General features: G+C 38.9%; 1 protein-coding gene and 2 non-coding genes across 3 annotated transcripts in view; all 3 read left to right on the top strand.

Annotated features, from left to right (window-relative positions):
• Cnot1 (CCR4-NOT transcription complex subunit 1) overlaps positions 1 to 25808 on the top strand; it is an 88454-nt gene that overhangs the window by 39217 nt on the left and 23429 nt on the right. The window contains 20 exon segments of the mRNA XM_021171112.2: positions 2367 to 2537; positions 2969 to 3096; positions 4308 to 4548; positions 6073 to 6192; positions 6892 to 7014; positions 7246 to 7397; positions 10167 to 10317; positions 11633 to 11834; positions 12802 to 12933; positions 14635 to 14759; positions 15007 to 15293; positions 16024 to 16102; positions 18868 to 19098; positions 19561 to 19701; positions 20874 to 21053; positions 22257 to 22373; positions 22911 to 23021; positions 23330 to 23407; positions 23588 to 23765; positions 24759 to 24889. Coding sequence (XP_021026771.1) covers positions 2367 to 2537; positions 2969 to 3096; positions 4308 to 4548; positions 6073 to 6192; positions 6892 to 7014; positions 7246 to 7397; positions 10167 to 10317; positions 11633 to 11834; positions 12802 to 12933; positions 14635 to 14759; positions 15007 to 15293; positions 16024 to 16102; positions 18868 to 19098; positions 19561 to 19701; positions 20874 to 21053; positions 22257 to 22373; positions 22911 to 23021; positions 23330 to 23407; positions 23588 to 23765; positions 24759 to 24889 — 3078 coding nt within the window.
• On the top strand, positions 10575 to 10709 carry LOC115031796. Its single transcript, XR_003837458.1, has one exon. It is a non-coding gene; the product is annotated as a small nucleolar RNA SNORA50 (small nucleolar RNA).
• On the top strand, positions 21756 to 21891 carry LOC115031792. Its single transcript, XR_003837454.1, has one exon. It is a non-coding gene; the product is annotated as a small nucleolar RNA SNORA46 (small nucleolar RNA).

Here is a 25808-nt window from a genome sequence, read left to right as displayed (position 1 = left end):
GTGCTGGGATTAAAGGCGTGCGCCACCACGCCCGGCTAAGACAGGGTTTCTTGTTCTGCCTACAGCTAGCTGATCAAGGTTTCCTGGCCGGTGAGCTCTAGGCACTGTTTCTTTAGCACTGAGATTGTAGACATGCAAAGCTTTGTTTGAGAGAAGGCTCATTTGCTTTTGCTTCCAAAGTGCTGGGATTAAAGGTGTACACCATCATGCCCAGCTTTGACTTTCAGTTGAGATTTCTCCTTAGGCTCAACCTTCTTAATACTTTGTCCCTTTAACACAGTTCCTCATTATGTGGTGTCATCCCCACCACCACCATAAAGTCATTTTTGTTGCTATTACTGTAGTTTTGGTAACATTACAAATTGTATTGTGAATAATTCCAATGGTCTTAGGCAACTCCTGTGAAAGGGATTGGATAGAGTAGCCACCCACATGTTGAAAAGTGCTGCTGTATGTAGTTCCTTATGGTTTTTTCTTTTTCCTTTTATTTTTAACCATATTTTTGTGTTATTTCCTCCTTGCTTTGGTTTTGAAACAGTATCTGATGTGGCTTAGGTATCTGATGTTGCTTCTTTATGCTTATTTCTTAGAACTTTGATTTTGATGGAATTCTTGAAGTTCCCATGGTGGCTTAGAACTTGTAATCCACATTTCTTAGTAGTGTTTCTCTGTTGCTTAACAAGGAGTGACATTCTGAGAATTGTTTTATTAGGTCATTTTCTCACTGCAATCAGAATAGTGTGTACTAATAAATACAAGTCTAGGAGGAATAGTCTATGTTGCTGAGTACTTGCCCTCTTCCTCCATCATATTCAAATAGTATATTAGTTCTGAGTACTGTGGATAGCTGTACCACAATGGCATGTGGTTGTCTACCCAAACATAGGAAAATTACAATGTGAAAAAATAAGTATGGCTGTGGATGTAGTTTAGCAGTAGTGCACTTGTATTGTGAAGGCTCAGGTTATAAGTATGTGTACTTTATTATTAGACTTCTGTTTTTGGTTCATTCTTCCCCCTCTTTTTTTATTTTTTATTAAATACTAGACAGGAATTTCTTTGTGGTAGCCCTGGCCATCCTTGGACTTCTGTACAGACCAGGCTGGCCTGGAACTCACAAAGATGCCTTGCTCTGCCTCTGGGGGTTGTGCTTACACAGACGAGCACCACCATACCTGGCTTGTTAGACTTTTTAGATATTCTATTTTGAAGATGAGCTAGAGAGATATCTGGCTGAGAGATTTAGAGCACTTGCTGTTCTTCTAGAAGACCTCCATTTGGTTCCCAACACTTATGTGATGGCTCATAACGGCCTGTAACTCAAGTTTAAGAGTGTTGGGTGCCTTCTTCTGACCTTTATGGAAACTGTACCATGTACATGATACATACATGCAAGCAAAGTACTCACAGAACATAAAAGTAAATCTTAAGAAAATGTTTATTTTAAAAGATTTTTAATAGAACTTGTGATATATAATTTACTGAATAAGGCCCTAGGTTCAGTCTCCAGCTCCACTAAAATGTGTACATTTTAATCTATTATAACTTTAGACTATAGTGGTATTATTATATTGAGACGGTCCCACTGTAGCACGGGTGGAGTGGGAGCTCTTGATTTTTTTTCTTGTCATTCTACTAAATGCTGAAATAATGAAGATGCTGTTATGCCCAGCTAATTTTTTGTTGTTGTTGTTTTTTGAGACAGGGTTTCTTTCTCTGTGTAGCTCTGGCTGTCCTGGAACTCACTCTGTAGACCAGGCTGGCCTCAAACTCAGAAATCTGCCTGCCTCTGCCTCCCAAGTGCTGGGATTGCAGGCATGCGCCACCACTGCCTGGCTTCATGTAGACTTGTAATCACACTAAATTTGTAACACATACATAGTGCAATGGTACAAACCTTCGGAAAGGCTTTTGAGAAATTGGCAACCTTACCAGAAGTAGGCCTGTGGCATTTTACTCCTTTTTCATTGTGCTTCAGTTTGGAAGCAGATAATGCATCAGTACAGACTAAAAAAAAAAAAAAACCTGTTTTTTGAGGTACATGTATCCAGACTTTATAAGAAACAGGCCACAGTGGTAAACACCTTTAACCCCAACACTTGGGGGAAGAGACAGACAGGCTGATTTCTGAGTTCAAGGCCAGCCTGATCAAGTAGTGAGTTGTAGGCTGTCGGGCTGAAATTTTTTATATAACATGAGATCCAGTCTGGGAAAGAGTGAAAATGAAACGACATGAAAAAAAACCTCACAAAGAAGATTGTTGAAATCTGTTATACATCTTTGGTATTGATGGATATTCTAAATAGAATACTCTGAATTTCAAAATTATTTTGACCTTTAACTTTGAAATGTTTTCATCTTTTTAGAACCCGAGTTTGAATTTCAAGGAAGTAACTTATGAACTGGACCATCCTGGATTTCAGATTCGTGACAGCAAAGGACTTCACAATGTGGTTTATGGCATTCAAAGGGGTCTGGGCATGGAAGTGTTTCCAGTAGATTTTATATATAGGCCTTGGAAACATGCAGAAGGCCAGGTAAGAATAGAGTGATGCTTAGCTATAGAATCAAGAAAAAATAAATCTTAGGGCAGTTTACCTATTGATCGCAATATTATATTTATTTTGCACAGGTTAGGGAAGCTTGCATGTCATCTGGTTTATATTTGTATTTTCACAGTTTTAGAACTGATCAGAGTTCTTTTTTTTTTTTTTCCAGAGTTCTTTAAGGTGTAGTAGCCAACCTTTTCTAATTTGATGATGTTTATCTCCCAAGACCATCTTATTGTTCTATCCCATCTTTCTGAATTCCCTGGTTTTCAAAGGGCAGACATTCCCTGCTCCGTCCGGCCTTGTTTTTGAAGGGCGTGTATCTAACAACCTTGAGATGAGCTTCATGAACGTGGTTCATATGTTTTCAGCATCCCACGTTCTCTTGTGGCACTTAAGGACTTTGTCTTCTTTTCCAGCTCTCCTTCATCCAGCATTCCCTGATAAACCCAGAGGTCTTCTGTTTTGCTGACTACCCCTGTCACACTGTTGCCACTGATATTTTGAAAGCACCACCAGAGGATGACAATCGAGAAATTGCCACATGGTAAACATTCCTGCGCTTTTGAAATACAGAAGCTCATACTGAGCACATAACACTGTTAAGATAGTCAAAGAAAATTAATTTATTTTTAAAGTTTATTATATATAGTGGTCTGCCTGCATATATGCCTACAAATCAGAAGAGGGCACCAGATCTCAATATAGATGATTGTGATCCACTATGTGGTGACTAGGAATTAAACTCATGATCTCTGGAAGAATAGTCAGAGGTTAAGAGTTTTTAACCTATGTATCATCTTTCCAGCTTGGAAATTTTATTTTTAACGAAGTGACTTAATAAAGTTTTTTATAAAGGATGTTGAGTAAAAATTATTTTTTTTAGTTATTGTCACTAGTTAAATTTTTGTTTTTGTGAGGCTGATATTTAGGTATTTTCCACATTTAAATCTTATTTGGCTTAGTAGGTATTTTTGTAGGCATTTCAGTGACAGAATGAAGACACAGGCTAAACACATTTTTTAGTTGTATTAAGTTCTCTCAAGTTATTTTTTGCCATTGATTTATCATTTGTTTTCTAGAACAGTCCATGTCTTCCGTTTTCCTAATGGACTAAATGTAGAGTTAGATTATTAGATCTAATTTAAGCCATCCAGATTCTAATTAGTTTGTTATGGACTTCACAGTTGCATCATACTGAAATCTTTCCAGTGTTAAGTGTTAAGGTTGTATTTTTGATATAACTTTATCATATGAAGTATGTCTTATTAATATATTTAGGATTTTTAGCTTTTGTGAAATCTCATTTGTTTTTTCATCCCATTCATAAAAATCTTGGTAGTAAAGAACCAATGATTATGCAAATTACTTATTGGTTGTTAGTTTGATTTCTTTTAAAATTAATCTATAGGCATAGCAGCATGCCCCCTCCCAACATATCCAATGCATTCTGAAACCAAGGACTTTACACGTTTAGGCAAGTATTTTCCTCCCTTGCATGTAGTTTTAAAAATCCACAGCAGCCACTTAAGAATATTCTCTAATACCAAGGCTTGGTAGAAATGTGATGTGGGTAGTTAAATTCTGTAGCAGATGTCACCTAGTCTGGAGTGAATTTGAAGGCTAGAGATATAGCTCATTATCAAAGTGCTTTTAAGGACATGGATTTAGTGCCCAGTATTCAGGGAAAACAAGGCATTTTTAAAAGTATAGTTGATATTGTTAGTGATCTCAGGCATTTCCCGTTCATTTCCTTAGGAAAAGCTTGGATTTGATTGAGTCTCTGCTGAGGCTTGCAGAGGTCGGGCAGTATGAGCAAGTGAAGCAACTCTTCAGCTTCCCCATCAAGCACTGCCCGGACATGCTGGTGCTGGCCTTACTCCAGATCAACACTTCCTGGCACACCCTACGCCATGAACTCATCTCTACTTTGATGCCAATTTTCCTTGGAAACCATCCTAACTCTGCCATTATTTTGCACTATGCATGGCATGGGCAGGTAAGACAAATAAGCAGTTTTTCATTTCAGTTATTGACAGTCTTAAATCTTGGAGTTTCCTGTTTCTAGTGATGGTGTAGCAGTTAAAGACTGCTTGCTGCTCTTTCAGAGGACCTGGGCTCAGTTCCCAGCATCCACGCAGCAGCTAACAACCATCCATAACACAAGTTCTTGGGCAGCCAGCATCCTCTTCTGACCTCCAGTGGTATTAGGCATACACATGATGCCCAAAACATCTAACAATCACATAAGATAAATTTAAAAATGAAACATCTCAGTGTTCTAATAGACAGATTTATTATCATCAAACATGTTTTTAATCTTAGATCCTATTGTCATTTCTATGTAGATATTAAAACTTAGCATCCTTAAAACTTGCTACTTGGTATGACACATATCCCATTGACATCCATGAAGAGCTTACTTATTTATTATGACAGTGCAAGGTCCTGGTCCTAATTTCAGCAAAAAATTAGGAAAATCACAAAAGAATCTTTTGTTTTGGAGTCAAGAGTCACATGTATTCCAGGCTGGACTGGAAACTCCTATGTAGAAGGATGATGACTTTCAGATTTTGTAGCACAGGGTTTTAAGTTTGTTAAGAAAGCAGGTTAGCTATATCATATCCCCTAGCCCAGAGATAGCTTTACATGCCACTTGTCATCTTTCCTAATTAGATATATAATAACAAATAACATAAATGAACAAATAAAAACATTTTTATTACTTTTCCGAGACATTGTCTCTAGGTTTTGGTGTGGTTGTGGTGTGTATATGCTTAGTGTACTTGCATTCAGAGGATTAGGCTATCTTACCCTGCTTCATCTTTCTCTTCCTTTAACCTAGAGCTAGCCTGGCAGCCAGCAATCCCAGCGAGCTTCCTGTTTCCACTCTTAAATTGCAGGGTTATAGTCATGCAGGTACTGGAATTCAGACTTAGATACTCATGTTTTCAAAGCAATCACTTTTACCTGTTGAATGGTTTCTCTGTCCCTACACCCCTAATTTTATAGACTAAACTTGCCCCTATCGCCCACAAAGGAAAAAAATGGTCTCTGCCTGCTCCAGAACTCTTTTGAGTGCTAGTATTGCAGGAATGTGCACCTGCCTTAACATTTTCCCCCCTCTTTTATTTTGTCACGTTTTTAAGTCTTTTCATGCAGGGTCCCTTGATGCGTCAGATAGAAGCACTAAGGCCAGAGTAATCATGAGCGCATGTGCTGCATGCTGAAGTGACAGGTGCACAGCAGGCCACTTGGCTGCTTATATCTTACTTTGTGTTTGAAAATGAATAAGCAGACTTACATGTTCATAGAAAACGTAGTTTTTTTTTAGTTGTTGACCAGGTTTGGGAAGGTGTAAAGAATGTTACTATAATTAATTGGTGCTTGAGCCTGACTGTCAGTCTCTGTATTGACACATTTTTCTTTTATGAGTAGAACATGGAAAATTAGCTGGGTATATTAATAATACCTACCAAATGGCTAACATGGTTCCTGTTAATGTTCCCTCCTCTTTTCTTAGGGGCAGTCTCCATCAATTCGCCAACTTATAATGCATGCAATGGCAGAATGGTACATGAGAGGGGAGCAGTATGATCAGGCCAAATTGTCTCGAATACTTGACGTGGCCCAGGACTTGAAGGTGACTTCAGAGGGTCAACAGCGCTTTACTAAAATGTGTTAGGAATATTTACATGTAACTAGCTCATTCGAATTAAGATTTAGATGCTTAAACATTGAAAGTTAACAAGGAGAATAATTTTAGATAGGTAAATCTGTCCTAAAGGCTGGTTTTGTTTGCTTGTTTTGGTGGCATTCAGAATCAGGCACTTTGACATGGTAGGGAAACACTCCAGCACCCAGCTATATGACTAGTCTTGCAAGAGGTTTTTTTTTTTTTTTAAAGCAGTTAATGATTGGTCATGAGTAATCTATAATATATAATTTTGTAGAAAGTAGGTTAATTTCAACTTCGTTGCAAACTTGTTACAGTATTCTGCTAGTTATCCAAGGTATTATTAATCACTGTTAATATAAGTGATATAGTTGTGTTTAGATATCAGAAGCTTGCATGCAGATGCTAAAATTTGGGAAGGGACAGTATTTGTACCCTTGCTTTGCTCTTGATATTGTTAATTGAAAAAGAGCCAAGTAGTTAACTTATGAAGGTAGGCATGAGTTGACCTTTTTAAATAGGGCTTTAATTCTAAATAGAGTACTCCCTTAAAAAACTGACCAAGCAAAGAGTAGATTTTTTTTAATAGACATGTTTTTAAGACAGGAATTAGAAAATAGTACAAAAAAATGGCTATCACTGGACTTTGCACATGTTTCTCTTTAGGCCCTGTCGATGCTGCTGAATGGCACTCCATTTGCCTTTGTCATTGACCTTGCTGCACTCGCTTCCCGGCGGGAATACCTCAAACTTGACAAGTGGCTAACGGATAAGATAAGAGAGCATGGGGTAAGCAGTGTGCAGGAGATGTTCATTTCTTTCCAAAACTGGGATCTAAACTGTCTTAGAAAAAACATAATATAAAAAGGATGTTAGGGAATTGAACTCATGACCTGGTACATGCTAGGCCACCCCAAAAAGATGATATCTAATATGTTGGTCTTTGTAGATGGTAGTTAATTGTGTTTAGAAAGTTTTTAAAATAGATGTAAAATACACTGAAGCCTTTTCTTTTTTTAGGAGCCTTTTATACAAGCATGTATGACTTTTTTAAAGAGAAGGTGCCCTTCTATTTTGGGTGGACTTGCCCCAGAGAAAGATCAGCCCAAAAGTGCTCAACTTCCCGCTGAAACTCTGGCAACAATGTTGGCTTGTCTGCAGGCTTGTGCAGGGTAAGAAGAATATGCTTGGGGATACTTGGAAATTGCGTTATTGTGCCGGGCTTGGTGTGGTTTCTACCAATTACCAAGACACTCAGGAGGTAGACACTGATGGATCATTATGAATTTTGAGGCCAGTTTAGTCTTGATTGAATTCATGACCTGCCAGGGTATGTGGAAAGGCACTGTCTTAATCAAGACAACCAATCAAAAATTATGTCTAATCACCTTTGGTCCAAAAGTGACATTGTGAGACCAAGGGCAGGTGAGTGAATCTCTTTAGTTCCTGGCCACCCAAGGAGAATAGTGAGACCTAGTCTTGAAAGAAAAGAAAATCTTTTGGTTTTTAGTCCCAGGGTATTACAGTGTTAACAGTGTGTTGTAGCACCACTCTTGAATGAGAATGTTGGCTTTCTTTGACCTATCTTCTTTAAAAAAGCCATGTTATATGGGTTTATTTATAGATTAATTCTTCTGTGAAATTACATAAATGACTTCTTATTGGTATACCATCCTGTCTTAATTAAATCACCCTTTTGGTAAACACTGATATTTCAGCTAATTAGGTGCCTTCCAACTTTTTTTTTAAGTTCCTTGAATTTTTATGTGACTTTCGAGGTCATTTAGTACATCCCTACAGAATAGCAGAGCTGCTTTGGGAGTCACAGTTTATGTGTTTCATTGTTAGCTCATAGTAGGGCCTTGAAGAACTATTTTAAAACAAGTGATTGAGATTTTACTAGGAGTGATATATAGATAAAAGTTTATAGAAAACAGGTTAGGGGGTAAATTGTAGTCCTAATAAAGTTAGAACCTTCAGTACACGAATCTGGGATGTCTTTGTATTTTAGTTCTTTGATATTTTGATATTTTTGATGTACAAAACTTCTTTGCTGTTTGAAACAGTTTTTAAAGGTTTATTTATTTATTTTTATGTATTTTTTTATGAATATGAGTACACTGTAGCTATCTTCAGACATACCAGAAGAGGGCATTACAGATGGTTGTGAGCCACCATGTGGTTGCTGGCAATTGAACTCGGGACCTCTGGAAGAGAAGTCAGTGCTCTTAACCACTGAGCCATCTCTCCAGCTTTGTTTGAAACAATTTTATTTAAAAAATTATAATGATTGCTGGATATTTTATACAAGATTGTGTTATCTGTAAATGTAGACAGCTTTCTGATACCCCGCCCCCTCCTTTTTTCCTTCCTGAGGCAGGGTTTGTCTGTATATACCTGGCTGTCCTGGAGCTAACTCTATAGAGCAGGCAGGCTTCAAACTCAGAAATCCACCTGCCTCTGCCTCCCAAGTGCTGGGATTAAAGGTGTGGGCCACCAGCTTCTAATTCACTTTCTGATTTTATAATCTGGGTGTTTCTCATTCCTTTCTGTCTTTCCTTTTTTAGATTTTATTTATTTTTTATACACCAGTGCTCTATCCGCATCTATGCCTACATGCTAGAATATCCCATTACAGATGGCTGTGAGCCACCATGTGGTTGCTGGGAATCGAACTCAGGACCTCTGGAAGAGCAGACAGAGCTCTCAACCACTGAACCATCTTCCCGGCCCAGTGTTTCTCCTTTCTTTTCCTTCCTTCCTTCCTTCCTTCCTTCCTTCCTTCCTTCCTTCCTTCCTTCCTTCCTTCCTTCCTTCCTTCCTGATTTATTTTATGCATATGAGTATACTGTAGCTGTTTTCAAACACACCAGAAGAGGGCACCAGATCCCATCACAGTCGTGAGCCTCCATGTGGGTGCTTAGAAGCACTGGAAGAGCAGTCAGTGCCCTTAACTACTGAGCCACCTCCTGCCCCTTTTTACTCTTTCTTTTTTTTCTCTTCTCTTCTCTTCTCTTCTCTTCTCTTCTCTTCTCTTCTCTTCTCTTCTCTTCTCTTCTCTTCTCTTCTCTTCTCTCTCTTCTCTTTTCTTTCTTTCTTTTTTTTTTAAATGGTAGGAATTCTTGTCCCGTTCCTGATTTTGGACAAAGTGTTAAGTCCTTTATGGTATTGATACCTGTGGGGTTTCATAGGTTTTGTTTTTCAGGATAAATTCCCTCTGCCTTTTAGGCTTTTTTGGAGGAGGATCGGGAGGAGGAGATCTTATTTTTCCTTTATGGCATTTGCATAAAGTGTCAACTATATTGCACTGACTGACTTTTAACTACTAAAGCAATCCTTTTGTCTTAACCTCCTGAGTCTGAGGATTACTGCCCTAGTTTGTGTGGTTATTATGAAAGCGTTTTGTCAAAAGATCTTTGTGCTGTTTGAGAACATTGTCAAATGATTTTTGTTTTTATTCTTGTATGTGATTTCTTATTGTGGAAGTGAGCTTTTGAATCTTACTATTAAGATCATATGGTAGTTCTGAATATGTATTTTCAGTATTTTCAGTATGCTATTGATGTTTATTACTGTTATCATTTTAAAGAATCAAGGTCTTTCTGTGTCAGCTTGGATTTAAGCAGTATATTGGCTTGAGACCCTTGACCGCTAGAGATCTTATTTAGGCTTGTTTTGCTCCCATTCTCCAATGGCCACTAGTTAAAAAAGAAAAAAAAATCTTTTATTCAGTAGCTGAAATGTCTTAGACAAGATACAGTTTTGCCAGAAGTTTTGAAGATAACCTAGTGTTGAGAAAATCATGTTGGTAAGTGGCAGATGCAAGGGGGTGGTGGACAGTTGTAGGCATGTGCTGCAGAGCATAGTTTTTGGTGATCAGAGTGGTCTCTTTAGGCATTCTGGGAAATAGCAAGTATATCTCACTTTTCTTCTCCTTGTAGGAGTGTTTCTCAAGAGTTATCAGAGACCATCCTCACCATGGTAGCCAATTGCAGTAATGTAATGAATAAGGCCAGACAGCCACCACCTGGAGTTATGCCAAAAGGTCGCCCTCCTAGTGCTAGCAGCTTAGATGCCATTTCTCCTGTTCAGGTAACAGTTTCTTCTTATTTTTGTTCATAGATTGAGAATAGACCAAACACCTGCATCTTTAGTAACAGCTTGAGTTTATTTTACTTCAGATACCTGCATGTGTAACATATTTGAAAGAAGATCCTTCCATAGGCAGTATAATTGAGAATAGACTTTAATAATCACAAAGAACATGACTGAGAGAAAAGATAAAATCATTTATATAGGTAGATGGAGAGGGTTTCTTTATAAAATTAGAGTTACACTCTTGGGAGAATCGGCACTGCCTTTGAATCTGATGTGTCTTGTTTGTAGCTTCACGGGCCAAGCAACAGTACTAGAGCATAACGACTTGTTATAACTGGGCTCTTCAGCTCGCAACTGAACTGCTCTTTTAAAAACAAGGTACATTTCAGTTACTCCCTGACATCGCCCACCCCATTCTCTTTGGGAGCAACATATTCCACTTTGGTTTCAGATGCACTAAATGGCAGATTGGGGTTTAAGGAAGGAAAGCTCTTAGAGACTCTTTCTTCAGTGTCTCCCTCCTAAGGCATTTGCTTGTCATTTCCCATACTCATGAGGGTGTGAACTGGCATCATAACTACAGTGCTTGGAGTGCTGTTATTTTTTTATTTATTTATTTTTACAGAAAAATTCAAATTAATTTATTGTTTTTATAGAGTATCACAGAATGCTGTTATATTTGATTTATTTTCCAGCCAGCGAGTTGCTCATATAATCTTATTTTCAAATATAAAACCTAAAACAGCAGTAAGTTATTTGAAAATAAGTAAAAGAAGTAGTAAGAGTCTCACTTAGATTAGGACCTCTGTTGTGCCTGATGGACAGATCCTCTGAGTTAACTTTACCGCATGGATTGCTGTTATTAGATTTAAAAAATTTCTGCAAATAGCATATTTTGTTTTTGTTGTTTCTTTTTGAACTCTGAAAATTATAAAATTTGATGATATGTTTTAAGTGAAATATTCTTTTGTAAGTAAAATGAGGCTGGAGTTAGTTTTGATTTATAATACTATAACATTTGCCCCATGTTACTACTAAAAGTTTAGTAGTCAAACAATAGGGAGGATAGTTATCTTGTCAGTTGTGTCATCTCCTATGGCTCTGGTACTTTATGGCAGGGCTTAACTCTTTAAACGTATGTCTTGTATGAAAAATGATTAGCAGACTTGTTGATACTGTTACACTTGTTACAATTGTGTGGGTGTTAAAGTGTTCAAAGTATAAAGCTATTATTATGACTTAATATGCGTCTTCTGCCGTAATTTGTTTTTCCTCAAAACATGTGTAATGCACATTTGTTTTTCTTTAGATTGACCCTCTTGCTGGAATGGCATCTCTTAGTATAGGTGGTTCAGCTGCCCCTCACACCCAGAGCATGCAGGGTTTTCCTCCAAATTTGGGTTCTGCGTTCAGTACCCCTCAGTCACCAGCAAAAGCATTTCCACCACTTTCAACCCCAAATCAAACAACGGCCTTCAGTGGTATTGGAGGACTCTCCTCACAGCTTCCAGGTGAGGGGAGTTGGGTACGGTCAGAATCATTTGTATATATTTTATTGTGCCTAATTAGTGTATACTAAAGGATTTGAAAGGAAAATAGGCAAAATGTGAAAGCTATGTATATCTACGTCCTGCATTGGGGAGAAGGAAACATACTGTCTAATTTTGTTCCTTTTAATGGAAATAAGTGATTAGGATTTTCTGTTTTGTGTGGGGTGCTGGTTGTTTAATACTGGGGCGGTCACGTGCTAATTGTGTGAATTCAGCGTTATGAAAAGACTGTGCATACCAAATTCAAATTTTTGTTTTGCCTAACTTATACAATACCCACATAGAAAATACTGTTGTATCTTTTAAAACCCTCTAAATTCCTTCTCCTTGATCTTGTTGATTTGTAATTTAATATTGAAGTAAATGTTCATATATTTCTTTCTCCTTCTACATGCTTCTCTTGGGCAGGCTCTAAGGGTTAGCACACTAAAGCCAAGGAGGATCATTATGGAGCGGCTTAGTTACTGCTGCTGGGTGGCTTTAGACCTGATGAATAATTTACTTAAGCTGAGATCACTGTGATATTAAAGCCTTCTTAGCCCAGATGTAACTATTAGCCTTTGTGGTTTTCATTGTTGGTATTTGCTTGTTAGTTTTAGGGTTAGAGTTGAGATGATTAAATAGAGAAATCCTAACTCATGATAATAATTATGAAACAATTGCATGAAATTCTTTAATACTATAAATGATAGGGCTGGTGGAATGGCTCAGTGGAAAAGTCTCTTGGACACGCGAGCCTGGAGATGGGAGTCTGTCTGCTCCTCTGGCCTGTGTCCTCTCACCCTCACACTTGTGTGGCGGTGTGGCAGTGTACCAGCCTCAGACATGCCTGCACTCAGACAGACGTGCATCGTGTGCACACAATAAGTTTAACTGTTCCTTGAAATGAAGTACTGACTAAACTTCTGGCTGCCCTCATTCTCTCTAGTAGGTGGTCTTGGCACAGGAAGCCTGACTGGCATAGGAACTGGGGCCCTTGGACTTCCTGCAGTGAACAATGATCCTTTTGTACAGAGGAAACTGGGCACCTCTGGACTCAACCAGCCTACATTCCAGCAGAGTAAGATGAAACCTTGTAAGTGGTAGTGTTGTCTGTGATTGTGAAGTGTGACTGACAAATGTAAAAATTTCATTTTATTTTCTGTTATCCTTAGAATTATGTTGCTAATACTGACTTGTATGTTGATAATAGGGTCATTATTGCATTAGATATGTCCTTAGACTTGTGGGAATACACAAATTCAAAACAATAAAACTAAAGCTATCGCTCCACCTGTACTGGATTGCCAGAACAAAATGATAGTAAAAGGTGTCTCAGCCACGCTGAGAGTACAGGTAGGTGTAGGAAAGGGGAAAACTGGAACGTGTCAGATTTTCATACAAATTTTACACGTCACACAGAAATCTATTAGTGTGGCTTTCAAGAAGTCAGGGACCCCAGGTGTGGTGTCATATGCCTTTAATCCCAGCATCTAAGGAAAGTGGATTTCCTGAGTTGTAGGCCAGCTGGGTGGATTCCAGGACATTGAGAGCTGCATTGAGAGACCCTTTCTCATGCGACAGAAAGCAGGAAGGAACCGGATGAGTGGAGGAGCAGCCAACATTTCACATTGCTGTTTCAGTCACAAATTTGAAGTAAATTACGTATTAACTTCTTAGTGTATGCAGTTTTATCTGCCTCATAAATACCACTGTGAAATAAGGATAAGGATCAATATTTATGGTTCATTTTTGTAGTAATATTGCCCAAACGAAAAAAATCATTTTTATATATCTAGCAGCTTAGTTGATTGATTTGCATGTTTTATTCCTGGGGCTAAATATTGATGCTAGAAGAATTGAAAGACTAGCACAATGATGTACACTTGTAGGCTACCCTGGGCTAACTTACTTTATACATACTAGTTCTAATTTTTTCTTAAAAAACAAAGGTGGTTAAGAACTCTGAGTATTCTTCAGAGGACCTAGGCTCCTTTCCCAGAAGCCTACCCGTTCTGTCAGCGTGGCATGATGAGGACAGATCTCATGTCAGGAACTCTAGGGGCTGACCCCCTCTTCTGGTCTGCAAGGGCGCCAGGCATGTGCACAGACATACTTACAGACAAAACAAGTAAATTAATACACAGAAAAGTAATTTTTTAAGATTGGGGAGCAGGACGGGTGTTTGTGGTACAGGCCATTAATTCCAGCACAGGCAGATGGATCTCGAGTTTGAAGGCCAGCCAGAGATAACATATTGAGGTCCAGGGCATCCAGAGATACTGCCTCCCAATAGTCATCCTAATCGTCGTCGTCGTCGTCCTCCTCCTCCTCCTCCTCCTCCTCCCCACTGACTTGACACTATGAGTGTGAAAGGTTTGTCTGAATGTTAATGTTTTGTAGCATGCTTTGTGTGTGTGTGTGTCTCGTTTTTTGTTTATTTGTATATTTATTACAAGGCAATAAAGACAATTATGAGTCATGAGTGGGTTTGTTAATGGTAAATATGTTAGGAGTTGTAGCCTATTGAGCTTTTTACTGTAGTGGGATTTACAAGATATTGTAGCAGAACTAAGTAAAGCAATTTATTTAGAAGTCTTCCTTGTCTGCTTGGACAGCTCTGGCCATAAAATCTATCATTTGACCCTTGAACCTTCAGTTTCTTTTATATGGCCCCTTTTCCCCCCCTTAAAGTTAGAACCATATTAGTCTTTCTAGCTTTCTGGGGGAATTGAAAGACTATGACTTAATAATTAACTGATAGCCTTTTCCTCCCCAACAGCCGACTTGTCTCAGGTGTGGCCAGAGGCAAATCAGCACTTTAGTAAAGAAATTGATGATGAAGCAAACAGTTATTTCCAGCGAATTTATAATCACCCACCACATCCAACCATGTCTGTTGATGAGGTGAGTGTCCAGGATTCCTAATTTCTCCTGTCTTCATAAACTCGAAATAAGGACACTTTGAAGGTTTTTAGAAATTCTCTTAAAATGTTGTAATTTTTTGAAATTGTAATGTTTGTGTTAAGCTCTTTTTTGTATTGGTAAATGCTTTTCTTAGCAAGTCTGCTGCTATTAAGGCATATAAGGAAGATTCTTGGTAAAGTTTCTTGTATGTATGTATGTATGTATGGTGTTTATCTTGCTTTTCTAGGTATTAGAAATGCTACAGAGATTTAAAGACTCTACAATAAAAAGGGAACGAGAAGTATTTAACTGTATGCTGAGGAACTTGTTTGAAGAATACCGGTTTTTCCCCCAGTACCCTGATAAAGAATTACATATAACAGCCTGCTTGTTCGGTGGTATAATTGAAAAAGGACTGGTCACTTACATGGCATTGGGTCTGGCCCTGCGATATGTTCTTGAAGCCTTACGGAAGCCTTTTGGATCCAAAATGTATTATTTTGGTATTGCTGCACTAGATAGATTTAAAAATAGGTGAGTAGTTACACTGACACTTCTTTCTCTCTTGTTCCCCCAACCTGCAGTGAGATTTGGTATTTTCCCTTTTCAGCCTTCTTTGGTAATATCTTTTTTGTGGAGCAGTAGTGTATATTACACACAATGCATACATTTCAACATTAAATATATACTGACCTATATATTTGCCCAAACCAAGTCCACGGTTTGGGCAAAGTGAACTGGTTTTCTGTTTGTTTGGCTTTTGTTTGTTTGTTTTTTGGTTTTTTTTGTTTGTTTTTTAAGCAGAGATAATGACTCTATTTAATTTGTATTACATAATTTTAAGTTACTTTTTAAATTTTGATTGGATCTCTCCCAGTCTGGCCTGGAAACCCCAATTCTCCTTCACTGTCCCAAGTGCTGGGATTGCAGGCCTGTGTGACCATCCCTGGATGATGGTTTCTTTCCTGTGTGCAGTGAGTGAGGTTCATGAGTGTATTCTTCCCCCTACTCCCGTTTTGGTGGCCTCCCCATGTTACTGATTTTTTCCCCCTTTGAGACATGGCCAGGTTGGCTTTGAGTTTGTGTCGCTGTTGTTAATTCTGGGCTTGTGTGTGTGTGTACTACTCTTGGCTGGTAGTCTTCCATTTGACATTCTCTTCAAAGTAACAGTGGAGAAATGATTTTCAATTGTAGTGTCTGAAAAGCACCCCACCTTTTCTCTGTACACACATGAAATGATGAGTGAACACTTTCTTCTTGGCAGATTGAAGGACTATCCTCAGTACTGTCAGCACCTGGCGTCCATCAGCCACTTTATGCAGTTCCCACATCATTTGCAGGAGGTAAGTGCCTTCATCTGTAATCCTGTCAAGTGGGTAGAGGCTAGACCTCCCTTGATTTGTCTGGAGATTTTGTGAGAAATGCTAGTAAGATTAAGGTGTTGTTTTGTTTTTCTTTTTGCCTTTTAATTTGTTGTATTATTGTATGAGGGCATGCACTTCATGGCCTATACGGAGGTCAGAGGACACTTTGTGGATCACAACTCACTTATATGTTCTTAGAATTCAGTTGCTGTTCCTTGTGCTTCCTGGGCAAATGCTCCCCTTACTGTCCCATAACACTTGCCTTTTGTGTGTGTTTGTTTGTTTGAAACATGGTCTCACTATGTACGTCTAGCTGCCAAGAATTCAATAGGTTGCCTCAAAATTCAGAAATTGTCCTGCCTCTGCTTCTAAAGTGCTGGAATTAAAGGTTTATGACACAAAGCCAAGATTAAGATTCTTCATTGATCTGTGTATTGTTCCCTGCCCACTTTTGGCTTAATAATAAACCAGATAAAAATGACATTCATGGTGTTTGTTTTGAGCTCTGGTTTTCTTGGTTGAATTAAAAGGCCTTTACTAGTTCTTGTGGCCTGGTGATACTTTTGAACAGTAGATATATTTCACTTAGTGAATCTTTGTATATATCTTTGTATATGATTTTACAAAATAATGGAGTTCAAAGGTTGGTGGCACCCACCTTTAGTCCTAGCAACTGCATCTCAGATCAAGGCCAGCCTAGTCTATATAGTGAGTTCCAGTCTAGCCAAGGCTTTATACTCTGACCCTGTCTCAAAAACAGACAACACCCAGGACAAAATTACACAATCCCAAGTTGGTTTACAAATCACCTACTTTAAATAAATAAATAAATAAATAAATAAATAAATAAATAAATAAAATCTGTAAAGTTACCTGCTTAGATTCTGTGGAGGAACTCGCTGGGAGTCAGTTTCTACAAAAGTAGACCTATGAAATAATGCATATTATTCTTTGTGTTCTATTAAAATTTGAGAACCCTTTTTAGTGGTTAATTTTGAAATTATAGATATTATGCCTTTGGCTTGCATTTGGATATTCAGTTTGAAATGAAACTTGTTTAATCTCTTAGAATTCTGTTAATTTACATACAGTTGATGGACATGGTGGTGGCCTTTAATCCCAGTACAGGGGAGGCAGAGGCAGGTGGATTTCTGAGTTCGAGGCCAGCCTGGTCTACAAAGTGAGTTCCAGGACAGCCAGGGCTACACAGAGAAACCCTGTCTCAAAAAAAAAAAAAAAAAAAAATTTACATACAGTAGAAAGACTGTAAGGAATAACAGTGATCACATTTAAAATCTTAGTCTGCCAGCAGTGATTACAGTGTGGGAAAGGGAATTCTCAGGCAGCTTCTACAGGCAATTAATGATTGCTAAGAGGGAGAATTAGTCTTTCCCAAGGGATCACTTCCTAATTAGTCAATTAGTTATTCTGTATCAAGTAATCAATCTTAAAAACTAAAGCAATATTGAATAGACTGAGCAGATTGTATGGATGTGGGGTGGGGGGTAATAAATAGAGGCCACGAATTTGATGTTGCAAGGGTGGTACATAAGAAGATAATTATATTTTAATTAAAAAATTGCACATTTTTTTTAAAGGTCCTGCCTTCCTGTTGATGATTCTAGGGACCAAATAAGACTGACAATCCCTTCTCATGCATATGCCCCATAAGACAAGGGCCTTAAAAAAACAAGGTGTCACTCTCCTTCCTCGCCCTCAGTGATCCCCATCACTGTTCCCACTATCTGCTAGGTTAAAGCTGTGCTCCCATGCACCTGGATTTAACCAAACACTAAACCAAACTGTAGTCCTAAAATGGCCTTTAAAATATCATTTACTCTGCAAATGGTTGATTCACACCTTTAATCCCATCACTGGGAATACAGAGGCAGGCAAGTCTCTTGAGTTCAGGTCAATTTAGGTCATAGTGAGAGCTTTTTCCAGTCTCTCCCCAACCCCAACCCCCCCCCCCCCCCCCACACCCCCAGATCTCCCAAACACTGGTCCACCTACCTGGAAGCACACTCCAGCTGATATGAGGCCCCCAACACACCCACCCCCCCCCCCCCCTAGAAGAAAACAGACAGTATTTCAGTTAGCAAGAAGTTACACATTGTGGTTTTACTATTCAGGTAAGGGTGATTTGAGGTAACATCAGAACTCCATGCCAGTCCTCTAACTGAGCTCTGAAATGAAACTGTTCATTAATGTTGTTGGTTCTACTTAAGCTGGCTTGCGGTTATAGTTCTGTTTCATAATGACAGTAGTATGGGCATATAAAACACAATGTAGTATGTTTATGCTGAAGTTCAATCAAATGTAGCTTGAGATAAATTTTGAAATTTTTAAAGGGCTTAGGATTTTTTTTTTTTTTTTCCGAGACAGGGTTTCTCTGTATAGCCCTGGCTGTCCTGGAACTCACTCTGTAGACCAGGCTGGCTTCAAACTCAGAAATCCGCCTGCCTCAGCCTTCCATGTGCTGGGATTAAAGGCGTGTGCCACCACTGCCTGACAAGGAATTTTATTTACAGATTAACTGAGACTGCTTTTTAATGTTGTTTTGCCAGGCTAGTTTAAAGCACTTTACCATACTAATTGAACTTTATTGGTGTGCACAGTATCCTCTTAGGTATTGTGCCAGTATTGGGCAAGAATTAAAGGAGAAGTAAAATTATTCTTATCTAGACAGAAATTCTTGATTTCTATTAAGATGCCTCTATATGTTTGCTTCTGTGCCCACATAGTACATTGAGTACGGACAGCAGTCTCGAGATCCTCCTGTGAAAATGCAGGGCTCTATCACTACTCCTGGAAGTATTGCACTGGCTCAGGCCCAGGCTCAGGCCCAGGTTCCAGCAAAAGCTCCTCTTGCCGGTCAGGTTAACACAATGGTAACCACCTCAACAACCACCACTGTTGCTAAAACAGTTACAGTCACCAAGCCAACGGGAGTCAGCTTTAAGAAAGATGTGCCAGTAAGTAGGTCTTTTGCTTTCCGAGGATCTGTTGGTATAAATATGTAGTAGAGAATTTGTACATTATTTTACTGGAAGCATAAAGATCAGCATTTCTCCCTATATTTCCAAGAGAGCACTATGCAATATAATAATTCAGTAATGGGTTTAATGGTCTTACCACTGTAGTCATACCATGTTTATTTTTCAGGCTAATGGAAATCTATAATCTTTTAAAAATGTTTTAATTATTCCCTTTATATCCTATTGTGTAGTTTGTATGTCTGTGTGCTGTGATGTGTATATGGAGGTCAGAGGTGTTAAGTAGTCCTCTCCTGCTGACACGCAGGTCCCAGGAGTTGAGCTTAGGCTGGGCATGAGGCAAGTGCTTTTATCTTCTGAGCACTTGCCAGCACTTCTGTTTTCTAGGATTTTCCAGTGAAACACCTCGGCTTCTTTAACAGTGCATATTATTACTTCTAGCCTTCTATAAATACAACAAATATCGATACATTGCTTGTGGCCACAGATCAAACTGAGAGGATTGTGGAGCCCCCAGAAAATATTCAAGAGAAAATTGCTTTTATTTTCAACAATCTCTCACAGTCAAATATGACACAGAAGGTAAGCATGATGTAATAACATGAAAGGCCCTCTCCTTTTCCTTGATGAATGGAGGGATTGATTTTTGTTTTGTTTTGAATCCAATAAGTCAGGTGATTACTGAGGAAGCTGAAGTGAGCATTAGGAGTTTGAGACTAGCTTTTTCTGTCACATAGTGGTAACAGAGCCTTTCTAAAATTAAAAGCCCACAAACTTAGTCTAAAAGGTATGATTTTAGCTGGGTGTTGTGGCACATGACTTCAAAAAAGTTTTTTTAAAGATAATTTTTATAGGAATTAAACGGCACCCTTAGTGACAGTATTGTTCTGCAGTGAGTTTTTAAAGATAATTTTTATCGGAATTAAACGGCACCCTTAGTGACAGTATTGTTCTGCAGTGAGTTGTAGCCTTCTGAAGTAGTGTTATGCTCTTCTGAGAAGGGAAGTGTTACTTTTTTCCCCCTTCTTTTCTTTGAGACAAGGACTTATTAACTAGCCTGGACCAGCCTGGAGCTCACTGTTAACCCGGATGGCCTCTAGATTCTGTCTGCCTCCCAAGTGCTGGGGTTAAAAGTACATACCACCATGCCTAAGTTTGATGGAAAATTTTATTTTATGTTCCTCCAGAAACTACTTTAATTGCTTATTATACCCCATGAGCACCTTGAGGTAGACCTTTGAAAAGAATAAGGAATGATGCTTGCCTCCTTAAAATAATACTTCAAAATGACAGTGGCTTTTAGGCTGAGCATGGTGACATATGGTGAAATAGAGGCAGGTGGGTTTCTGTGAGTTTGAGGCTAGCTTGGTCTATATTGTGAGTTCTAAGCAACCTAAGACTACATAGAGAGACCCTGCCTCAAAAAAAAAAAAAAAAAAGCAAGTAGGTTTTTCTGTAACTTTACCATGATGGGTCTTGTGGTATAAGCTTGTAATAATAGCACTTGAGCGGCTGAGGGAAAGATGAAGAGTTTAAGTGAAGTCAGCCTGAGCTGTTGCCTAGGAAAACCCTGCCTTTAAAAGAAGGACATATCATCTGTTAAGTCTGAAGATGAGTTGTTGTTAAAGTGTCACGGGGAAGTCCAAGCCAGGTGCTGTGTGTTGTGATTCAGAGAACCTGGGCTTCATTTTATCTGTTGTTGTTTTTGTTTTTAAATAATAATTCTCTACTGCTTTGTCATGTTGATTGGCTAGGTTGAAGAGCTTAAAGAAACTGTGAAGGAAGAATTTATGCCTTGGGTTTCCCAGTATCTGGTTATGAAAAGAGTCAGTATTGAGCCAAACTTTCATAGCCTGTATTCAAACTTTCTTGATACATTGAAGAATCCTGAATTTAACAAGATGGTTCTGAATGAGACCTACAGAAACATTAAAGTAAGAAGCGTTCTTACATTTCCTTCAGCTTTAAACTTGATCTTGCAGGTGGAACGTGGGAGGGTTTGTGTTTTTCTCTGTGCTCTCTGTTAGGTGTCCATGGAGAGTGCCATAGGCCTGGTTTGGAATGGTACTAGTGGGTCTCATGAACATTGTAAAGTCGTATCTGTGTGGGTGTCATACATGTGTATGTGCTCAGAGGACAGCTGCCAGGGGTGGTTTTCCAACTCAGACTGTCAGAAGGTCAGTGTGGTAACTGTCATCCTTACTTGCCCAATCATCTGACTGGACCAAGAACCTAATCATTTAGACATACCCCTAAGTATTACTTTAACTATAGTCCCTCTTTAAAGTAGGTTTTTCTGTGATAAGTAACAATACTCAGTATTTTTGTGGCATGGCATCTTGTTAACTTCTGTGTATGCATGTGTGAGTGCATGTGTGACCACTTCTTATCTTTGGAGACTAGGTACAAGTTCTCAGGTCTCTGTCCTCGATTTCAGTCCTATTTGAAATAGCTTTTGTTCTGGGATCCTATGTAGTATAAGGTCAAACTCTTATTATACTTGTTCCATAAAGTTTAACTATTTGATTTCTAAACTACCATTTATTTTTAAATATGAAGCTTTGCAAAGAAACAGTGCAAACCAAATGGAGATGGGGTCTTTCATTTCTGAGTAACTTGGGGCTGGCTTAGGAACTAGCACTATATTTAAACCTATGTATGGGAAATTTCCCCATTCTTGGTTACGCTGTAGTGCAAAAAGAATTCCTGGCTCCTTGTAGCACAGCTGACTGATGCCATTTTGCTGTTGCTTTATGGAGTTAAGGAACATGACTGTACAGCTTCATTATCTTTTATAGGAAGGAGTACTGTAGCCTTTGGAATTTCCTACATACTCTGAGGCAAATAATAACCATTCATTTGTTTGCTTTCTCTGTCATGCTGGGATTCAGATTCAGGGTCTTAGACATGGTAGATCAGTATTCCACCTCGTGAGCTCTTTAATACATTTTTCAAAGGTAATGTCGACAGTTTGCAAATGCATGCAGTAAGATAACATCAACGGGATACACGGGATAGGTCTGCTTTGTGTAGGTGCTCAGAATTGATTACTTTTACAAAGGCCAGGGAAACTCTCAAATACGAAATTGAGAATTCATATGCTTATTCACTTATTTATAAATTCTGTATTATCGCAGGTGCTGCTGACTTCTGATAAAGCTGCGGCCAATTTCTCAGATCGTTCTTTGCTGAAGAACTTGGGACATTGGTTAGGAATGATCACATTAGCTAAAAATAAACCCATCTTACACACGGTGAGTTTTAAGATGGATATATGTTTTGAACTTGGCTATAAGAAATGTTTTAATTGTCACTGGGATTTTATGTCTTTGACCATGTTTGAATTCTTATTCTATGCTCGTGGTCTCTTAGGCTCTTTTAGGATACAGAAAAGCCAGTGGGTGTGCTTTTTGTCAGGCAAGAATCAGATAATGTATGTTGGCAAATGTGCTTTTAGTGAGATACTATTCTTCTTTTTTTTCTTTTTGCACATTTTATATATATATATATATATATATATATATATATATATATATACACACACACACACACACACACACACACACACACTTCAAATTTCAAATGCTGTCTGGAAAGTCTCCTATACCCTCCCCCTGCCCCTGGCGTTCCCCTGTACTGGGGCATATAAGGTTTGAAATACCAAGGGGCCTCTCTTCCCAGTGATGGCCGACTAGGCCATGAGATACTATTCTTAGGTTCTTATTTTATTTTAGTTTTCCCTGAGGACAGAAGAAAATCAGCTTCTCAAATGTTTTGTTTTAAAATTCTAGGACTTGGATGTGAAATCTTTGCTGTTAGAGGCTTACGTTAAAGGGCAGCAAGAGTTGCTCTATGTGGTGCCCTTTGTTGCCAAAGTTCTAGAGTCCAGCATTCGCAGCCTGGTGAGTAAATGTTACTCCTGGTGAATTGGTGAGAGGCTGCTAACACAATACCAAAAGATCATAGCCTTATTCTTGTGCACATAGAGCTAGTTGAACAATCTTCCTTACTTGGTGCTAAATTATTACACATTAAGTTAGGTGGAGTGAAGAGGCCGAGTGGATCAGCTTTCCATTCCGCTTTGCGTTTTTCTGGAATGGGTTGTATCTAAGAATGGGGCTTTTGTCACTGTCATGTTTATTTACTTGTTGGAATAATACAGAGTAAAGGTTTGATTTAGAGCTGCCTTAATATCATAGCTCTTCTTTAGGTTTTTAGACCACCAAACCCCTGGACAATGGCAATTATGAATGTATTGGCTGAGCTGCATCAGGAGCATGACTTAAAGGTAAAAGAGTTGCCTCTCTCTCAGAGGATTCTGGGCCTTCAGATGATTTAATGTTGCAGTAAAGATAGACCAGTACAGGGGGTAGGCAGTGGTCATTGCACCGGCAGATTGAGTTGTAGGATATATTATGGACAGAGCTCAAATTTTCTCTTATTCTAATTAAATACTGGAATTCTGCAGTTAAACCTGAAGTTTGAGATTGAGGTGCTCTGTAAGAACCTTGCATTAGACATCAATGAGCTCAAACCTGGAAACCTGCTGAAAGATAAAGATCGTCTGAAGAACTTAGATGAGCAACTCTCTGCTCCAAAGAAAGATGTCAAGCAGCCCGAAGAGCTTCCTGCCATCACAACAACAAGTAAGTGCAGAAGTCCATCAGATCCTTCTCAGATGGTACCACTCCACAACCTAGTCACCTAGCAACCCACCCCACACCATGTACCATCTGATTATCAAGTGTAAGCAGCATCTAAAGATAGTCTTCTTATTAGATTGGCTCACTATCTCTTAAGATAATTTTAAGCAAATATGAGTAGATGAGTTGTTCTTATATCCTAGCCTGGCTAGCTTATCTCTTAAAACATTTAAGTATCACAGTACTTGAATGACATAATAGTATACATTATTTCTTAAAATCCAGGGTTTGCCAGATCAGTCATGCCTACAAGGACAATATTATCTGCATCAAGACAATCAGGACTGGGTTTAGAGGTACAGGGCTCTAATCTTGAGAAACTAAAGGCAGGAGGATTTAAGCTTAAGCTACAACTTAAGCTGCATGAGTTTGAACGAGCCTGGGACCCTGTTTAAAAATCAGTCCACAGACAGTCAGACAGACGCACAATGCACAGAGAGAGAGAGACACACACACACACAGGCACTCACTAGTGAGACACACAGGCACACATACTCCCTGGTGATGGTGGGATTAGCTTTGGGAGTTGGATGTAGTTATATTAAAGGTGAGGAGTTGGTAGAATATGCCAACCAACACCCAACACCTCTTCTCCTACCAGCCTTCTTTCTCTTGGCATCTGACAAATTCCAAGTGAGCCTGGTAAAGGCTAGGTTGAGAACATGTACCCACAACACTGCCAGATATTGGAAGCTTGGCCTGCCTAATACAGGATTATCCTGAAAAACATTCCTGTGCTGTAGACACTGCCACTAACAGACGGGCCCATATGTCATACAATAGCAGAATTTCTTTTTCAGAATGGGAAAAATATGACATTAGCTGCCCCTACTCAAGAGTTGAGACATAGTTTAAATAGATAAGATCCATTTATTATCCAGCTAATTTCTTTGTTCAGTTGATAAATGTGCTTTTTATCTTTTACTTTACATGTAGCAACTTCTACAACACCAGCTACCAGTACTACGTGTACAGCCACAGTTCCACCACAGCCACAGTACAGCTACCACGACATCAATGTCTACTCTCTAGCAGGCCTGGCACCTCATATTACTCTAAACCCTACAGTGAGTAAAAACTTATCCTTCTTCTTTTAAAAGATTGACTTATTATGTGTTTTACCTGAATGCATACCTGTGCACTACATGCTTGTTAGGTACCCAAGGTGATCGGAAAAGAACATCAGATCTCCTGAAATTGGAGTTACAGGTGGTCATGCGTGAGCTACCATATTGGTTCTGGGAATCAAATCCTGGGCCATCTCTGCAGCCCCAGAATTCTTTGACTTCTAGTTTGTGGCAGTGAACTCTTGGTTACTTACTTCCCTGTTTACCAGCTTTCCCCTGGGAATTTTTTAAAAAGTAGGGGATCTATAATATGTATATTACAATAGGCAAACATTTTAAGCGGTTAGGATTCCTATTTTTTCCTCTTAACCCTACCCCACAGTGATTTAATTATGCCAGCAATAAAAAGCACAATTTTAGATAATCCATACATAGGTCAAAAGATTCTTCTTGATGTATACTATAGTATTTTTCTTTGGCCTTCATTATTATGCCACTTTGGCCTGCTATTTAAAGCTACTTCTTTTGGCAGAATGTAGTTTGTATAAATAATTATTAATCCAAAGTCTTTAAATTTAGTTTTATTTTATGTATATGAATGTTTTGCCTGCATGCATGTATAAGCCCACATGTGTGCCTGAGAAGGTCAGAAAGGGGCAGCAGATCTGGAAATGGAGTTAGTTGTGAAGCTACCACGGGAGTGCTGGGAACCACACCCCAGGGACTCTGCAAGAACAGCAAGTGCTTTTCACCAGCCAGCCATCTGCTGATACTGCCTTCCTAACGACTAATTCAGCTATAACTTTAACCTAGAAAGTCATATGTCAGCCGGGCGTGGTGGCGCACGCCTTTAATCCCAGCACTTGGGAGGCAGAGGCAGGCGGATTTCTGAGTTCGAGGCCAGCCTGGTCTACAAAGT

The sequence above is a fragment of the Mus caroli genome, chromosome 8 (genome assembly GCF_900094665.2).
Source record: "Mus caroli chromosome 8, CAROLI_EIJ_v1.1, whole genome shotgun sequence".
Lineage (NCBI taxonomy): Eukaryota > Metazoa > Chordata > Mammalia > Rodentia > Muridae > Mus > Mus caroli.
The sequence above is the reverse complement of the archived record's forward strand: the minus strand, read 5'-3'. Positions and strand labels throughout refer to the sequence as shown.